Source organism: Aquarana catesbeiana, linkage group LG07 (genome assembly GCF_042186555.1).
Source record: "Aquarana catesbeiana isolate 2022-GZ linkage group LG07, ASM4218655v1, whole genome shotgun sequence".
Classification (NCBI taxonomy): domain Eukaryota; kingdom Metazoa; phylum Chordata; class Amphibia; order Anura; family Ranidae; genus Aquarana; species Aquarana catesbeiana.
In genome coordinates, this window is record NC_133330.1 from 96,443,908 (window position 1) to 96,463,086 (window position 19,179).

General features: G+C 40.9%; 1 protein-coding gene across 1 annotated transcript in view; it reads left to right on the forward strand.

The window, feature by feature from the left end:
- LOC141103186 (6-phosphofructo-2-kinase/fructose-2,6-bisphosphatase 4-like) overlaps window positions 1–19,179 on the forward strand; it is a gene marked incomplete at its 3' end in the record, with an annotated part of 92,736 nt that overhangs the window by 25,502 nt on the left and 48,055 nt on the right. Inside the window, 3 exon segments of the mRNA XM_073592515.1 lie at window positions 3,157–3,223; window positions 7,576–7,650; window positions 10,117–10,173. Coding sequence (XP_073448616.1) covers window positions 3,157–3,223; window positions 7,576–7,650; window positions 10,117–10,173 — 199 coding nt within the window.

Here is a 19,179-nt window from a genome sequence, read left to right on the forward strand (position 1 = left end):
TTGCCAGGGTCATGTAGAGCACAGCCTGTGTCTCCTACCACTGTTGCCAAGTGGCTTTGTCTTGTCTTTCAAGCATATAGACTGAAAGTAGAATGATGTTCACCTCCCAGTGCTGTGGTGTCCTTCATCTGGGCATTGCAGAAATTGTGCTATGAGCTTGCGCATGTGCAGCTTATTGTACAACGCAGGAAGGTTGGTAAGAAGCATTAATGCAGAAGAGAAGTAGTATGTGGAGTACAGGCAAAGTCCTGCCTGTACTCCACTAGATCAGTTACTGTTTTCCAGGCTTTTCAGCATCAGATATCGGTTTCTCAGATTTGTCAAGGCTGCCACCTATTCTTCAATTTACTAAGTTTTACTAGATGGATATTCAGGCCTCTGACACTAGCTTCAAATGTAAATTTCTTAAAGCTGCTATCTCCTGAAAGTAGCAGTATAACCAAATATACCCACATTTTTAATCTCCTCCTTCTTCTTCCTTTTTTTTTTTTTTTTTTTTTTTTAGTTATTCTATATTTGGGAAATGTAGTTATTGATATGGAAAGGTATCTAGGCAGTTCTCTTAATGGCTAGGGTAGGAGGCTGCTATACCTGGGAACTCAAGCACAGATATCTTATTCTGGGGGGGGGGTAAAGAATGCCTGGAAATGACTTGGCTCACAATCTGAAATGATTCAACAAAAGATTGTATCAATTTTTAAAAGGACTACTCCTTCTTTTTTTTTTTTTTTTTTTTTTTTTTTGCCTAGTACAAAAAAAAATAGAGATACAGATTCTTAACCTATTTCAGTGGGCTGACCGAAAGAGGAAAAAAACACGGAGAGTTCGGGAGGAGTCACTGTACTAACTATGCGATGTTAGTACAGCGATCTCTTCTGCTAAGCTATTGCGTTCTGACAGGGGGACTGCCCCCAGCGACCCCCTTAAGGATGTGACATTGTAGGTTGTTGTATTGGGGTAGCAGTCGCTGGATTTTTTTCAGCTGTTTAACAATTGATTCAGTTCAGTATGGTACTAAAGTTAAAGTGGATGTCCACCTGATTCATGAAATTTGACCTAAGCACATAATCTTTAGTGTTTTTTTTTTTTTTTCTTATCTCTCTCCAAAGCCCTAAGTCTTTTTACTGCTCAAGAATAAGAAAAATAAGAGGTTGCGCTAATGCTAATAAAACATAGTGAATAATTTACAATGAAGAAAAATTCATATGGTGATCATAAATAAATCAATGTGCAGAACTTAGTGATAAAAAAGAAAAGTCCATAAAATGAAACATCAATTAAGTGTTATAAAAAATCCATAAAGTAAAACATCAGTAAAGTGTTATGAAACGTCCAAATCCAAGTCTACCCCTGCAGCAACCTGTTTACTCCTGGACAGCTTTAGGGGGAATACTTATCTATGCCCCGGGTCGTTGGAGTGGCTGCTGACGAGATGACCTCTGGTGGACACTGCTGATAATTCCCATTTTGGCTTTAAAGATCTCTGTTTGCTGTGATCCTCTGTAGTGGGGGGTCATGGCCTTCTGGTAAGGAGCAACCCCTTCCATATCTGGTGGTGGACCCTTCCCTGCTGTCACAGATCTCCATTTTTTATCACTTGGATTTTTTTTTTTTTTTTACCTATTGTTGGTGATTTGGACGTTTCATAACACTTTACTGATGTTTTACTTTATGGATTTTTTATAACACTTAATTGATGTTTCATTTTATGGACTTTTCTTTTTTATCACTAAGTTCTGCACATTGATTTATTTATGATCACCATATGAATTTTTCTTCATTGTAAATTATTCACTATGTTTTATTAGCATTAGCGCAACCTCTTATTTTTCTTATGCTTGTTTACAATTGATGTTTTTGTGAGGATTGCTGCTTTTCACAGTATTCTATTTACATTGGGTTTTTAGCGCAGTTTCTTTCACCATTTTCCTATTTTTACTGCTCAGTTTTTCTGTTCTCAGCATAACTTCTGACAAGCTTTCCTACAACCGAGATAAAACCAACCTGAAATTTGTGTCCAGGTGGGTGCTATAGATTAGCAGAGAGCTGGTCTATTCACAGCACATTCCTTCCTTCCTCTGCCTTTTGTGGAATGTGTGTGCCTTTTCCCCAATCAGCTGTCAGTGTATGTCAAGATGTCACTCCTAGGGCTGGGCAGGAAGAAACAATTCTAACACAATGTGCACTTTCTAAAGCAGTGGTTCTCAACTCCGGTCTTAGGGCCCACTAACAGGCCAGATTTTATGTATTACCTTGGGGAGATGCAGACTAGAACACTGCAATCACTGGGCAGCAAATGATATCACCTGTGATGTAATTCAGTTATCTTGCAAACCTGGCCTGTTAGTGGGCCCTGAGGACAGGAGTTGAGAACCACTGTTCTAAAGAATGTAGCAAGCTGAAGACCGCAGATATACCAGTAAAACTTATGTATGGATCCCTGTGTATCATCTGAAGCTGTTCACTGGGTATATGTGAAGGTTTACATCCAATTTCTTGTATAAAGAGATCAGTTTTCTTTTAAAGGGTTTGTAAACCTATGTGTTTTTTCTTTTTTTTTTTTTTTTTTTTTTTTTTTTCACCTTAATGCATCCTATGCATTAAGGTGGAAAAAACACCTGGCAGTGACCAGTGCGCAGTCTCTCTGCCTGGGGTTCTCGGCTCTTGATTGGATAGATTGATAGCAGCGCAGCCATTGGCTCCCGCTGCTGTCAATCAAATCCAATGACACGGGGCCGGGCCGAGTCCTGCATTCTGCCTCCATGGACGATGAATGCTGGACTCGGGAGCGCGCCTGTAAGGTAATCCCCTGGGAGAGCGCTTCTCCCAGGGGGTTATCTGATGTGGGGAGGAGCTGCCGGGGGACCCCAGAAGAGCAGGTTCGGGCCACTCTGTGCAAAACGAGCTGCATGTGGAGGTAAGTATATGTTGTTAAAAAAAAAAAAAAAAAAAACCCTTACAATCACTTTTAATGCTGGTTATTGTCCTTGTGAAGCCTACAAGCCCCGTGTACTCTGACCTAGATTACACACAAAGCCACCTCTGTTCTCATTCAGTGTTGCTCTGATCCACTTGGGATAACCCAGTCACTATAAAGTTCAGAGAAAAGCAACGGTTAAATCCCGTTTTTTTTTTTGTTTATGTATTGTCCTACAGGCAGTGTGCCTTATTGGCTTTAGAAGATGTCAGGAAGTATCTCGTAGAGGAAGGAGGGCATGTTGCTGTAAGTATACAAGTCTTCAACTGTCAAACATGAAGCGCTGTGTATATAATTTTACTTTTTTTTTTCTCTGGTTTCACCTGGTGATCTGGCCAGTAACGCATTGCCTGTATTAATGTGCCCCACTCTGGATGAAGGAGCACAGGGCACCTTTGGAAAGCCAAATTGTCTGTCAGTCTGGGGCAAGGGGTTAGACTAAAAGATTTGGGTACACAACAAATTGATCCCAAACTCCAGCTAACACTTTATAAGCAGTTACAGCCACATGTTTTTGTCAGTGGTAAATGGTTTGGCTCGTCGTTGTAACTGCTACATCTTCAAGAGAGCATGTTCTGTTGGAAAAACAGGCTTACGGGCCATATCACGAAGTGAAGGGCGCAAAAAAAGAGAATGAAGTCACCACATCAAAGAATTGGTAAGCTGCGATATAATATCTTTTGGATTTAATACTGCTTTAACCACTTGCCGATATACGTCAGCAGAAGGGCATGTACAGGCATATTAACGTACCTGTACGTTGCCCTTTAAGAAGCGGCTTGCACGCGCTGCGAGCTCCGCGAGTGTGATCGTGGACTCTTTGTCCGCGGGGATACTCGCGATCGTCTCACGGAGAGGAAGAACAGGGAAATGCTGATGTAAACAAGCATTTCCCCGTTCTGCCTAGTGACACTGATCACAGCTCCCTGTAATCAGGAGTGGTGATCAGTGTCATGTCACACATAGCCCATCCCCCCCACAGTTAGACTCACTCCCTAGGACACGCTTAACCCCTACAGCGCCCCCTAGTGGTTAACCCCTTTACTGCCAGTCACATTTACACAATAATCAATGCATTTTTAATCGCACTGATCGCTGTATAAATGTGAATGGTCCCAAAATAGCACCAAAAGTGTCCGATCTGTCTGCCATAATGTCGCAGTCACGATAAAAATCGCTGATCGCCGCCATTTACTAGTAAAAAAAAAAAAATGTATAAAAACGCCAAAAAACTCTCCCCTATTTTGTAGATGCTATAACTTTTGCGCAAACCAATCAATACACGCTTATTGAGATTTTTAATTTATTTATTTTTATTTTTACCAAAAATATGTAGAAGCATACGTATCGGCCTAAACTGAGGAAAAAAAGTTTTTTTTTTTATATATTTTTTTGGGGATATTTATTATAGCAAAAAGTAAAAAATTTGTTGTTTTTTTTTTTTTTTTTTAAATTGTCGCTATTTTTTTGTTTATAGTGCAAAAAATAAAAACCTCAGAGGTGATCAAATACCACCAAAGGAAAGCTCTATTTGTGGAGGCTTTGGTGGGGCCTCAAGCAAGCTTTGCCATAGCGTTCTATGGAGGTTTCGAAGTGCCACTAAAGCTACATGGGGTATAATTTTTGAAGTGAAGCCAAAATAAAACCCTTTTATATCATACTTACCTCCACTGTGCAGCTCGTTTTGCAAAGAGTGGCCCCGAACCTCGTCTTCTGGGGTCCCCCGGCGGCTCCTCCCCACATCAGATAACCCCTAGGAGAGGCACTCTTCCGGGAGGTTACCTTGCGGGCGCACTCCCGAGTCCATCATTCAGCATCCACAGCCGCCGAACGTATGACTCGGCCCCGACGCCCGCGTTATTGGATTTGATTGACAGCATCGGGAGCCAGTGGCTGCACTGCTATCAATCTATCCAACACAAGACACCGGTCAGAGCTGGTGTTCTCGTTCCATTGCGCAAATTTCAGGGCTCAGGTAAGTATAAGGGGGGCTCGGGGGCACTGCTGCATTAAAAAAAAGTTTTTCACCTTAATGCTTACAATCCCTTTAAGGAAAAAAAAAAACTTGTGTCCAGGATCCCCCAGTGTCCCCATTATACAGTGGGTATAGATATCGCACCCCTAAACCCCCCCCCCCCCCCCCCGTTTTTTTTTTTTTGTTTTTTTTTTTTTTTTTTTAAATAACATTTTTGTTGCTTTGCAGCCTGAAATGAAAACGGACACCATTTTTGTTTTATCCCGCTGGATTTACTTTGTGCAACTTATAACAGAACATCCAAGTGAAAGATGTATAACACCAACATGTCAGAAAAACAAATTCAAAAACCAAATCACTGAGTTGGGGGGGGGAAAATTGCTGTAATCTAGACTTTGCAATATTTGCCCACTCTTCTTTGCAGAACTGCTCAAGTTCAGTTACATTTGATGGTGACCGTTCGTGGACTGCAGTCTTCCAGTCATTCCACAGATTTTCAATGGGGTTTAGGTCTGGGCTCTGACTAGGCCATGCAAGGATATTCACATTTTTCTCCTTCAACCACTATGTGGTAATTTTTTCTGTGAGCTTTGGGTCGTTGTCATATTGGAAGGTAAACTTTCTCATTGACAAATTTCTGGCAGAGGGCAGTAGATTTTCCTCAAGAATGTGACAGTATTTTGCCCCATCCATTTTTCTTCTATTCTGAAAAGTGCTCCAGTCCCTGCTGCAGAGAAACACCCTCCCATAATAGGATATTACCACCACCATGCTTTACTGTAGGAATTGTGAAGTAAAGCAACTTCCTGATCCAGGGAGGGTCTGTGTTGTACCAAATACCTTCCACTTCTTAACCACTTCCCGCCCGGCCTATAGCAAAATGACGGCCTGGCGGTGGTTTAGTTATCCTGACTGGGCGTCATATGACTGTGGGGGCGTGCATCGCGGCGGTCGGTGGTTCGGCGTGTCAGTCTGATACACCGATCTTGGTAAACAGCCTCCGCCGGATCAGCACGTGATCAGTCGTTTCCAATCATGGCTGATCACGATGTCAACAGGTAAAGCCGTTGATCGGCTTTTCCTCACTTGCGTCTGACAGACGCGAGTAGAGGAGAGCCGATCGGTGGCTCTCCTGACAGGGGAGGTCTGCACTGATTGTTTATCAGTGCAGCCCCCCCATGGATACTGTCCAGGACCACCAGGGAAGGGGGCAACATGTGGATGGCCAGGTATGTACCTCATGGCCATCCACATGTGCAAATTATGCCCAATCAGTGCCCACAAATGGGCACTGACTGGCACCATTATGAGATGTAACATCAGTGCCCATCTGTGCCACCTATCAGTGCCACCTATGAGTGCCCATCAGTGCTGCCTACGAGTGCCCTTCAGTGCTGTCCATCAGTGCCGCCTACGGGTGCCCGTCAGTGCCGCCATATCGGTGCCCGTCAGTACCGCCATATCGGTGCCTGTCATTGAAGAAGAAAACTTACTTATTTACAAAAATTTTTTAAAAGAAACAAAAAAAACCTTTTTTTTTTTCAAAATTTTTGGTCTTTTTTTTGTTGCGCAAAAAAATAAAAAAAACGCAGAGGTGATCAAATACCACCAAAAGGAAGCTCTATTTGTGGGAACAAAATGATAAAAAACTTGTTTGGGTACAGTGTTGTATGACCGCGCAATTGTCATTCAAATTGCGACAGCGCTGAAAGCTGAAAATTGGCTTGGGCATGAAGGTGTCTAAGTGCCTGGTATTGAAGTGGTTAATATTAGACTTCACTGTGCTTCTAGGCATTGATAAAGCCTTTGAAGCATTTTGTATCCATTTCCTGACTTGTGCCTGTCCAACTGTATCCTGGAGATCTTTTGACCTTGCCACCCATAGTGGATTGCTTTAGTTGCACGACCAGGAACTGAAATGCTCCAGGAAAGCTCTTTTCATGCTGAGCTAATTAAAATTATCATAGTTGGGGGGGACCTCAGAAGAGGAGCATCAGGACAAGTACGTATACCATGTTTGTAATTAAAAAAAAAATAAAGGTTTAGAATCCCTTTAATTTGGCCCCTCTTCCTGTTCTTGAGGGGAGTCCCTCTTTTGCATAGTGCTCCAGAACCAGTGTGCCCAGTGACTATTTCAGTGACCATTAGAATATCTGAACAGGCGCCCCATTTGTGATGGTGTTTACAGAACAGATATAAGGGTTATTCTCTCAGCAGGGGCATGGACAGCAATAAAAACTAACCCTTTACTAGTCTATCCAAAATGGGAAGAAAGTGCTCTTACACTTTAATATCAGAGCCAGACCATTGTCTATATTACACTGCATGAAAGTCTGTAGACCCTCCCACAGGTATTTAGCTAAATTTTTACAGAATGGGGACACTTCTGAGAGGGCTGGAAACATTTTTAGATGTCAGCAGCTCACAGAGAATAGATGTAAGCAAAACAAGGAAACCCATACTTCTTTTAAACCTGCTGCTACACAAACAGAAGTCTAAGTGAAGTTCTTTGATTGTATATAGCTAGTTTCTTGGTTCTTTTTAGTGAGACTTTTCTACTATTTTATAATTATATATATATATATATATATATATTTATTATAATTTTTTTTTTTTTTAACAGGTTTTTGATGCAACAAACACAACACGGGAGAGGCGAGAGACCATTCTTAAATTTGCTGATCAGCATGGATTTAAAGTGAGTTGTTTCCTTATATCCTAGCTTTGTGCTTGATTTTATATAGTCATAGCAAGCAGAGCAGCATTGCATTTTATGTTCATATTTGTTTCTCCCCCTTCTCAATCCAAATCTGTTAAGTTTAGTTACAAAATTCTGCACTTTTTAAATCCCAAGGCCTTGGACGCATGGGCTGTGATTTTACTTAAGTACAGCAAACTTTCATGTTGACTTGCAAAGCCTTTGGATGGCTTAGTCTTTTAAAGCACCTCTTCGCCTCCATTTTTAATGTCAATTGCATACCTAATGCGTGCGCCTACTCTCACTATAAACCAGCTGTTATCATTTTTGGTACTGCTTGAGACTTGTTTGAAACACGTTGGCAGATTTTTTTTTTTAACTCCTTCACACCGACCTAACACAAATATGCGGACTCACTGGACTGGGCTTTTTGCTGTGGGGCCGCATCTATGTGTATCTGTCTTGGTGCTGGCAGTGTGCCGCACAGAGCCCTGGGTCCCGTACTAACAATTAGGGGCTCAGAAGTGAGAAGGAAATCTCTTTTCAGCCGTGCTTTTTGTCAGTTTGTCACTTTAACCTTTTTTGCTGCCAGAGCCATCTTTTACTTGGTTTTTAAAAAAAGAAGAAAATGTTAGGCCTGCAGATTAGTTTAAAACTTCCAAATATTATATATTTTCTGAAAGCTGAGAAATGGTGGTAGTTCTATATTATTATTATTTTTATTTTTTTTTTAATTATTTATTTATTTTTGTAATATTTTCAGACACACACACACACACACACACACACACACACACACACACACACACACACACACACACACACACACACACACACACACACACACACACACACACACACGCAATGCATTACCCAATATTTTTTGCTAAAACCTAAAAGATGACATTTCCCTGAGTAAATGAATCTCTAACAACATATCAAGCTTTATTATTGCACGCACCTGCAAAACAGCAATGAACTTCAGTACCCTATATTTTCCATAGGAGATTTTCCCCACAGGTCATCACTTTAGAGTAGGCTATAAATAATGGCCCTAGGCTCTAAGGCACCACTGAGTGTCTACATTTGTGTGCACACATACATGGGGGAGGGGGGCTTCTTAGTGCCTGGGTGTAACTTTATTTTTTTTTTACACTCCCCGCTGATGCTGCATCTGTACCCCGACACCTGTAACACTGAGAACTGAGCGATCGAACACCGCTGATCGCCCAGCTCTCACAGCTCTGTGAGCAGAGAGCTGCTAACTGTCAGCAGCTCTCTGCCCTGCTCCCTCCTCGGTCACTGGAGCGCTGGGCTGTGGTGGGGGCGGAAGCAGCCAGCTCAGGCTCTCTGCGGCTCGCTGTGGCAGTCCAGGGATCTGGGCGGATCCCGACTCCTATGGTCGTGATGATGCTGAGCCTGGACCGACTCTGTGACCTCAGCAGAAAGCGGACTTCAGCCTGCTCTCTGCTGAAAATGGGTCACAGGAGTGCAAAACGAACTGCACTCCTGTGATCCATAGGAGAAGTACATCCAAACGAGCTTGGTCTGTACTTCTCCTTTAATCTAAGTTCTTTGAATAAATAAGGGTCCATTTGAGATTTGAAGTTTTAACTCTGTTGGGCCTATGTTTTTACCTGTGACCCAATTTTAGGGAGATTTTTATTTTGCTTACTGGTTTTAGGGACATTTTTTTTTTTTCTTTTTTTTTTTTTCTTTCTTTTTTTCTTTCTGTTCCTGTGATAGAGAGTGGTTGCACTTGGGACAAAAAAGCAAAGACCACAATTAAACACTGCCAGAAATTCAAAGTCATGACTTTAGAACTCTTCTTTGTTTTGGAATCGTAACTGAAGAAATAAAGCCATTAAACTAGCTTGACTCTTGAGCAACTTGCGTTTACAGTATGAAATGGTAGCCTTCTTTCAGTAGGCTTGCTAACTACTGATATTTGGTTATTCGTATTCGCTTGCTATCTGCTTAAATTTTTAATCACAAGAGTTCTTTGGAAATGTTTGTCTTTTTTATATGCAAATCAAATGGGCATTAGAAAGAACTTGTGGGATTTTAATGAACATTTAGGCCCCTTTTACACTGGCGGAGTCTGCCAGTGGATCCTCCCACTCAATAGGGGATCTCTCTGCTGAGCAGAGGGATGACTAGTCCAAATCCGCTTCGCTCTGACAGTCTGCTGTTCTCTTTGGGGCTGTCGGATGGTAATGGACCGCCTGTCCGTTTCCATCCGTCTGTCTTTAGCAGACAGGATTGGATGTCGGCGGGGTTGGGACACATGTCTGCTGACATCCTCCGCTCCATAGCGCAATAGATGGTCAGATCAGGTCCACCTGAAAAACCTGACAGGTGGATCCAATCTGGTCGTCGGTGTGTAAGTGGCCTAACAGTGATGTCTGACTTACTTTGAAATAGCCAAGAACTAAAAATGTCTCTCTTCTTCCCTTGCATATAAAGACGTTCTTTGTGGAGTCGGTATGTGTTGACCCTGAAGTTATCGCGGAAAACATTGTGGTAAGCTGTATAGCCAATCTTTCCCATTTGTTCTTACTTTGAATATGAAGGGATAAAGATTTATATCATAGGTTTATTCTAACTCTCCTGTACATGCAATATTCATATACTAAATGCTGCTTTTTCTGCTATTATTAGCCTTCCTTGTATAAGGGTTAGTCTGCCTCGTGTAGGTTATAAGCCATCTACTTCTAGTGTACTTTGTGCAAGACAGACACAGACCCATTCTGGATTCCCCTGAGGGCTACAGGATTCTAAAGCAGTTTAGGCTATTATTATGCAAACTGATGGGTCCTTGCCATTTTCTGCTCATGTATAAGCATGAGCTGTGTGCAAACCAATAGAGTCCTTATTGGTTCAGCATTGTCCCCTTCCTTTTACTAAGTCAGATGGCTTTAAGGAAACTTATCAAGGGTAACATGTAGGCTTCCATAGCTGACCTGTCTTGGAAATGCTAGTAGTCTGGTTGTCATGCTGATCCAATAACCTTAATACTTAGGCGTTTCTCCGTGGTGTTTTTTTATTTTGTTTTGTTGTTTCCCCCCCCCCCCCCCCCCCCAATTGCAGCACCCTTTGAGCTTGCTCAAATGGCACTCTAGTTGAGAAACGCTGCTTTAAATCGCTGACCTTGAGCAAGCATGCAGATTTGAGTTTTGACTTATCTCGGACTTTGCATGCTTATGCTGGTTCAGTAACTCAAAGATTGACAGCCCAACTCCAGGAAAAGTAAAAATGCTCCCTTACAGTATGGCTGTGCTGTCTGTGAATATATGGGTGGAGCTCTGGTGGTGGTCACATGAATGCATTAAAATAAAAAAAACAAATCCACGAAGGCAATGCTTATGTGTTTTGTTTTATATAATGTTGCTTAGATTATGGTTTTTATTCAATGAGCTCTGCCTAGATCTAAACAATGGATCAATGCGCAAACTCTCCACTATCCATCACAATCCTTGAGCTGCCTCAAGTGAAGTGTCATGTGGTGGCTGAAAAGACTGCAAAGATTTTTGGCAACCATGTGTTTTAACTTGCACAGCACTCTTTACATTGTGGGGTTGTGTTTTTTTTTGTTTTGTTTCTTTTTACCTAATCAGTCATGTGACTGCAAGAGCTGCGCCCACATATTGCACATCGGCTTTCTGAAGGGAGACGTATCACTTAACTGACTTTAAACTATGTTTTTAGAAAAATTTATTTGCAAGCCTTCTGATTCATCATTATATGGACCTTGATTTTAATACCATACACTCAATGTACTGTATATACACTATTGCCCCTTTCACTGCCAAGAGCCTGCAGGTGGCCAAGTGTGTACGGACCTCATTTCTTCCTCTCCTATAAGACCATGTTACCTTCAATGACCATAAACTTATAGCAGAATTGTTCAGCATACCCTGCTGAACAATCTCATAACTCTGATCTGCGGGTTCAACATGCTGATTGGTCATTAACCTTCAAATGTGACCCCCCCACACCCAATGCCGCAGCTTCCCTCTCTCCTTTCCTATTCCCCCAAACCAGATCCCCGCAGTTACCATCATAAGCTGGCATCACTCCTCTGCCGCACCCGCCGACCTTCAGGTGCTGCATGGGGCTTAGGGGGGGGGGATCCAGATGTTTCCCCCACCCCCCCCTCCCGCCAGTCAGCCCCCTGTACTGCCGCTACAGGTCATGTAATTTCAGAAAATGTCTAGTTTGATTTTTAGAGTAAATTGTTTTTATTTACAGTTTTGCATACCTTCAGTTTTCACCATTTCACAAAAAGGTGCGATTTAAAATATACAATATTTGTTCTTTTATTAACTCAATACAGTTTTAACTTTTCTATTTACTAGGAATTTTGTACATTTTGCCATGTATGTATCCACTATTAATGATTTTTAGTGTATTTTTAGTGAAAAGTTTTGATTAAACATTTGCGCAAATATCGCGCTGCCTTAAAAATCAGTAGCACCTTTTTATTTTACTGGCCATGTGTTTTCAGAAGATGTATGGTTTTGGGGGGTCTTTTACAAATTCTGAAAGCTGTAAGTGAAAGGAAAACGTCCCAGATTTTCAAAAACTGCATACGTCCTATTTTTCATTATTTCTCAAAAAGGCGCAATTTAAAATTGACAAATTTTGTTATTAATTCGATACAGGTAAGCTTTTATATTTAGCAGGAGTTTTGTAAAATTTGCTGTGTTTGTATCTACCAATAATTTTAGTGTATTTTTAGCGAAATATTGCTTTGGAAAACATTTGAACAAATAAAAAATCAGTAACACCTTCTTTTTATTCTACTGGTCCTATGCTTTCAGAAAAGTGGGAAAATGAAAACTTTAAGATTCTTTTTTTTTTTTTTTTTTTTTTTTTTTTTTTTTTTGAGAAATGTGGTTTGCATATGGTAATTTTTTGCAAAAAGGTGGAATTTAAAAAATTTGTAATATTTGTTTATTAACTCAATACAGGTTAAGCTTTTATATTTAGTAGGAATTTTGTAAAATGTACTGTTTTTATCTGCTAATAATGATTTTAGTGTATTTTTAACAAATATTGTTTTGATAAACAAATATCATTGTACCCTAAAAATCAGCACCTTATTTGTATTCTACTGGTCATGTGCTTTCAGAAAATATATGGTTTGGGGGGGGGGGGGTCTTTAACCGCTTCAGCCCCGGAAGGTTTTACCCCCTTCCGGACCAAAGCAGTTTTTGCGATTCGGCACTGCGTCGCTTTAACTGACAATTGCGCAGTGGTGCAATGTTGCACCCAAGCAAAATTGACATCCTTTTTTTCCCACAAATAGAGCTTTCTTTTGGTGGTATTTGATCACCTCTGCAGGTTTTATTTTTTGCGCTATAAACAAAGAGCGACAATTTTGAAAAAAACACAATATTTTTTTACTTTTTGCTATAATAAATACCCCCCCAAAAATATATAAAAAAAACATTTTTTTTCCCTCAGTTTAGGCAGCTATGTATTCTTCTACATATTTTTGGTAAAAAAAATTGCCATAAGCGCTATATTGATTGTTTTGCATAAAAGTTATAGCGTCTACAAAATAAGGGATAGTTTTTATGGCATTTTTATTATTATTGTTTATTTTTACTAGTAATGGCGGCGATCTGCGATTTTTATCGGGGCTGTGACATTATGGCGGACACATCGGACAATTTTGACACATTTTTGGGACCATTGGCATTTATACAGAGATCAGTGCTATAAAAATGCATTGATTACTGTACAAATGGGATCAAGGGGTTAAGTGTGTTTTCTAACTGAAAGTGGGAGGGGACTGTGTAGGGGAGATGACAGATGGCTGTTCATACTCTGTATGAACAGACGATCTGTCTTTTCTCCCCTCAGAGTACCGTAAACTGTGTGTTTACACGCATAGATCCCGGTTCTCCGTGTGTCAGCTGCGATCGCGGGAGTCCGGCGATGATCATGACCGCCGGGCACTCGCATCGGCTCGGGGGGAGAGCAGGGAGCACGCGTGCCCCTAGTGTCCACAGGGCAAAGCGACGTTGCGTAACGTCGCTTCGCCCAGCCGTTCCATTCTGCCGCAGTACAACTGTGGCGGCTGGTCGGCAAGTGGTTAACAAACTCTAAAAGCTGTAAGGGAAAAATAAAAAAACGCAATGGAAAAGTTGAGTGTAAAAATGGAGCACAGGGCCTGGCAGCTAAAGGGTTAAAGCATGTGGGTTTAATGACACATTAGGAGATTTTTGTGCTCATTTTTATAGAAGACTTTGTTTGAAGAGAACAATCTTGTATCTACAGTGGGAAAAAAAGTAGGTGAACCCCTTGGAATCAACTGACTTTCTGCAGTAATTTGCCATGAAATGCGATTAATCTGCTTTCACACAAACAATTCTAATTTCTTGTGTCTTTATTGAACACACCCATTAAACATTCTCGATGATGGAGAAAAACGTAAGCACACCTTAATGTTAATAGCTGATTAAACCTCCTTTTGGCAGTGACTTTAAAGTGGTTGTAAACCCCCCCCCCCCCCCCCCAATGCGGAAGTCGAACCTAATAGATGAGGCTTGTCTATAGGTACTGTATATACCCCTATAGGTACTGTAAATATCTCCTAAACTTGCGCCGTTTAGGAGATATTTACCTTGTAGTGCGCCAGTGTCATCGGCACATGCGCTGTGAAGAAGCAGCCCTCTGTGCCGTTTCGTCACTGGCCAGTGCTGTGACTGGCGTCACGCGACTCCAGACAGTCACAGAGCCCGAGGCCCCAGAAGGAGGAGGGGCAAAGATGGATGCGGCCTCCAAAAGTGTATACGTGTAGCGCTAAAATATTTGGGTTGGTTAACACCAACTATTAACATTGAAAAATGAATCACAAAATATCAGTGATTCAAATTAAATCTACAAACCATAATATCTAATGAAATAAACAGAAAATCACAAAAATGCCACATGTGCCTTGTGAATTAATAAGAATTAAATACAAAAAAGTCATATATAAAAAAGTCAGTGAAAATTCTGTAAAGTCCACAGTGTGTAGTGAAGATCCTATTCACCGCATTGGTGTCAAAATAGAATGGATAAAAACTGAAAACACCAGTGCAATAAAGCCCCCACCAAGGCAGATGTAAGCTTACCAGATAGTTTGAACTCAAAAGAACATACGTTCTATGAGTCAAACAGGCTTAAGTAATGAACCGACAGCCAGGATGGAATCTTGAGGATCCTCTATGAAGTAAACATATGAGGCGAAGACTCAGGCCGGCAATGTCATAAGATCGTAAGGTCTGTCCATAACCAAAAAGACGCACACATCAACTTCTTATAAAAGTTTCCCTGGGTTCCAACCATAGAGGATCCCCAAGATTCCATCCTGGCTGTCGGTTCCCATTACTTAAGCCTGTTTGACTCAGTTTGAACATACATTCTATGAGTCAAACAGGCTCATATGGAAGGGCGACCCAAAACTTTTATAAGAAGTTGATATGCGTGCGTCTTTTTGGTTATGGACAGACCTTACGATCACATGACATTGCCGGCCTGAGTCTTCGCCTCATATGTTTACTTCCTAGAGGATCCCCAAGATTCCATCCTGGCTGTCGGTTCAATACTTAAGCCTGTTTGACTCATAGAAGGTATGTTCTTTTGCGTTCAAACTATCTGGTAAGCTTACATCTGCCTTGGTGGGAGCTTTATTGCACTGGTGTTTTCAGTTTTTATCCACTCTATTTTGACACCAATGCGGTGAATAGGATCTTCACTTTCTTCACTACATACTGTGGACTTTACAGAATTTTCACTGACTTTTTTCTATATGACTTTTTTGTAGTTAATTTTTATTAATTCACAAGGCACATGTCACGTGTGGCATTTTTGTGATTTTCTGTTTATTTCATTAGATATTATGGTTTGTAGATTTAATTTTGATTCACTGATATTTTGTGATTCGTTTTTCAATGTTAATAGTTGGTGTTAACCAACACAAATATTTTAGCGCTACACGTATACACTTCTGTTATTTCAACAAAATTATCTGTTGTGTCAGCTGCTACCACCAGTTTAGGCAGCGTGGGGTACCTTTTTACATCACAAATTGGATGCGGCCTCCAGCAGGGACATCGCAGGCTTGGTTTGCAGGTAAGTGGCACACTAGCACGTTATGCTTTTACTTTGCAGGGAACTAAAACCCATCAGGGTTTACTTCCTCTTTAAGCAAGCGCCTTTGATGGCTCTGATCAGACAACGTTCAGGAGGAATTTTTAAACCATTCCACTTTGCAAAACTCCTTCTGCTTAGACCCATTTGTAGGATGTCTGGTGTGAATGGCTCTCTTGAAGTCATTCCACAGCATCTCTGTGGGGTTAAGGTCTGTGCTCTGACTAGGCCACTCCAAAAGGGACATTTTTATTTTTGTGAAGCAAGTCCTAGTGGATCTGCTTTGATTAGGGTCATTGTCCTGCTGCGTCACCCAACTTCTTCTAAGCTTCAGCTGGCAAACGCCCACCCTGACATTATCCTGTAGGATATTTTTGTTAAACTTAAGAATTCATTTTTCCCTTTTATGGCAAGTGGTCCAGACACTGATGCAGCAAAGCAAGCCCAGATCATTCTGTTCCCTCCACCAGATTTCATAGTTGGGATGATGTTTTGTTGTTGGTAAGCTGTGCTGTTTTTTGCATCAGAGTGCTGAATCTTTTTCCTGGGCAATGCAACTTTTGTTTTTTCAGTCCACAAAACCTTTTCTCAGCAGCATTGCAGTTTGCTATGGTGCTCTTTGGCAAACTTCAGGCATGTGTAGCGTGTGTGATGTTTGTTTTTTTTGTTTTTGTTTTTTTTCTGTGGCTTCCTCCCATGGTGATAATCTGCCATGGACACCTGCTCAAAGACTTTTTTTGTATGGTGGGCTCAAAAAAAGGGATGTTTGCTAGTTCCAGTGATGTCTTCAAGCCTTTAGCTGATGCTCGTGGATTCTTCTTTGCCTTATCAAGGGTTCTGTGTTGAGTCATCTCGGCTGGGCGCCCACTTCTAGGAAGAAATGGCCCTAATACTAAACTGTCTCTATTTATGGACAGTTTGTCTGTCAACTGATACCTAAACACTTGGAGATTGCTTTGTATCCCTTTCCGGCTTTACAAAGATCTATTAATCTTGACCTCCCCCCTTCCAGCTGTACACGGATATATTACTCTTGATTTATGTCTTCATAGAGCTCCTTTTTGCAAGGCATGGTTCACATCAGCTTATGCTTCTTATGAATAGCAATCTTAAAATGTTTAAGTGTCTTTTATCAAAGTGGCACTAAACCACACCTCCAAACTCATTTCCTTATTTGTACTCCAGGTATGCAAACTGCTGACTAATTAGCTTTCATTGAAGTAATTAGTCTATGGGTTCTTCTTTTTTTTTTTTTTTTTTTTTTGCACTGTGAATGATTATTGGGTGTGTTCAATAAAGACCCGAAATTAGGGTGGTTTGTGTGTTAATTTGTTTAAGCACATTGTGTTTGTCTGATGCTGTAACATAGATGAGGATCAGATCACATTTTATGACGAATTGCAGCAGAAAACCATTTAATTGCAAGGGGTTTGCATACTTTTTCTTGCCACATTATATAAAGAGAGAGAGATGGAGAATTGTTATACTATTACCTGACAAAATATTTTACAGTGGGTATGCCGTATTGGCACCCAAATGAATGTAATGTAGGACTGCAGTAATCTGTTATGGGAAATGTGCAGTGTGTTCTGCTATTCTAGACTATGACAATACAGATTTATTTTGGATTGAGAAAATTATTTGGTGTGAATTTTTGAGGCGCGTGTGTCAAACCTAAAATTGAGTTGCTATACGGCCTATTATCACCAGAAGCTGTGTGTTTTTTTTTTTTCATGCATATTTATGCAGTTGATGCACGTTTTTCCATCTGCATTTGTCCTTTGAGGTCTTTCCTTTTGCTTTTATGTGCACTAGGATATGTTGCTGTGCATTTTGTACATGTTTGTGAATTGGAAGTGCGGTAAAATGCAGCTTGTTGTCCTCTTTTTCACTGTAATGGTGTGAACAATGCCCATAGGATAAACCTGATTTTGGACTGTATATGCAGTTGGAATGCAGTCAAAAATGCATCCAACTGCATCTGGTGTGAATGGGCTTTTTAATGTTTTATTATCTACTTGGCTTGTTTTTGTTTTTTTTTTTTTTTTTTTTTGTTTTTCTTTTAATGCCCCCTTTTGATCCATTGCATTGCGGAGTTGATAGTAGTTAATTCATGTAAGGTTGAAGCTGTTTCTGTTCATACAAACCGCTTTCTTGGTTGTAATGCATATCAGGAATGTCTCCCAACATTTATGCTCTCAACTGCTTGGTTATTATTTTGCCCCACAAAGCTGAATCTGTATTTCAGGAGAAGCAGAAACTTAATCTTTTTTGGAAAGTAATGCTTGGGTGTAGGAGCTCCAGGGACATAGGGATTTATTGAAGAGTAATCTAGGTACCTGCCGGGACCACAAGGTGCTTGTACTTCAGCACTGTTATGGTAGCCACTTTTTTTAGGCCATCTTTGGTTCAATTTTAAAGAAGAATTCCAACTTTCTTTCCACCAGAACAGAATGGAAATATCAACCCCAGCATAGATGTTGCTTTGTCTGCAAATCCCCTGATATTCTGGGTTTAGTTGTGGCTTTGTACCATGTAACACTCTGTATAGCCTGCTGATAGGGGCTTTTTCCCTTTTTGTAGTCTTGTAAACTCTGCAAATTATGTAACTTCCTTCACAGCTCTGATGGTGGGTGGGATTGAATACATCCTAATTAGCATTCAGTTCCACCTACAGGAAGAGACCAAACCTCCTAAGTCCCGCCTCACAGATCACAGCATTATTTAAGAAGATCAGCTTCATATGCAGCCTGTTCTGAAAGCTAGCTGTGCTGCTGCTGGGCAACTTTCAATGGATAACCATTCGAATTCAACCCTGCCCAGTTTAAATATGTCAATCAGTGAACAGGGAGAGTCTCCCTCCCAGAGCCATGCTCTCTGTGAAGTGATTCATTTACATATGAATGAATCTACTATAGCCCTTCCTTTGTAGTCTTGCAATAGGCCATTATTCTTTTGGCATGCTGCAAGACAGGAATGGCGCAGGATTTCACCACCCACATGAGGCCTAGAAACAGCCACAGTAACCCTAGGACCCACCCACATCAACTTCCATAACTGATACAAGTGACTTCCATAGCCTGCCCTGAAGCTAGAGACTCAAAGGATCATGGGATATGTAGTATCAGGTATGAAAAAGGAAGGAAACAGGATGTCAGAACTTTGAAATTCAGCCAGGAGGAGGAGTGACCTATCAAAAACATGCTGTATACAGCTAAAGGAGGTAAGTAACACACAAACTGACAGCGGGGTTGTGATTCATTCACATGCACAATGCATCTGTTTTATGGAGGTTAAGCTGGAGTTCTTTAAAGCCTAACTATATAAAAAAATAAAAAAATTCACCCTTGCAGTGTTCCAACCACCAAACCGCACTGCAAAGGT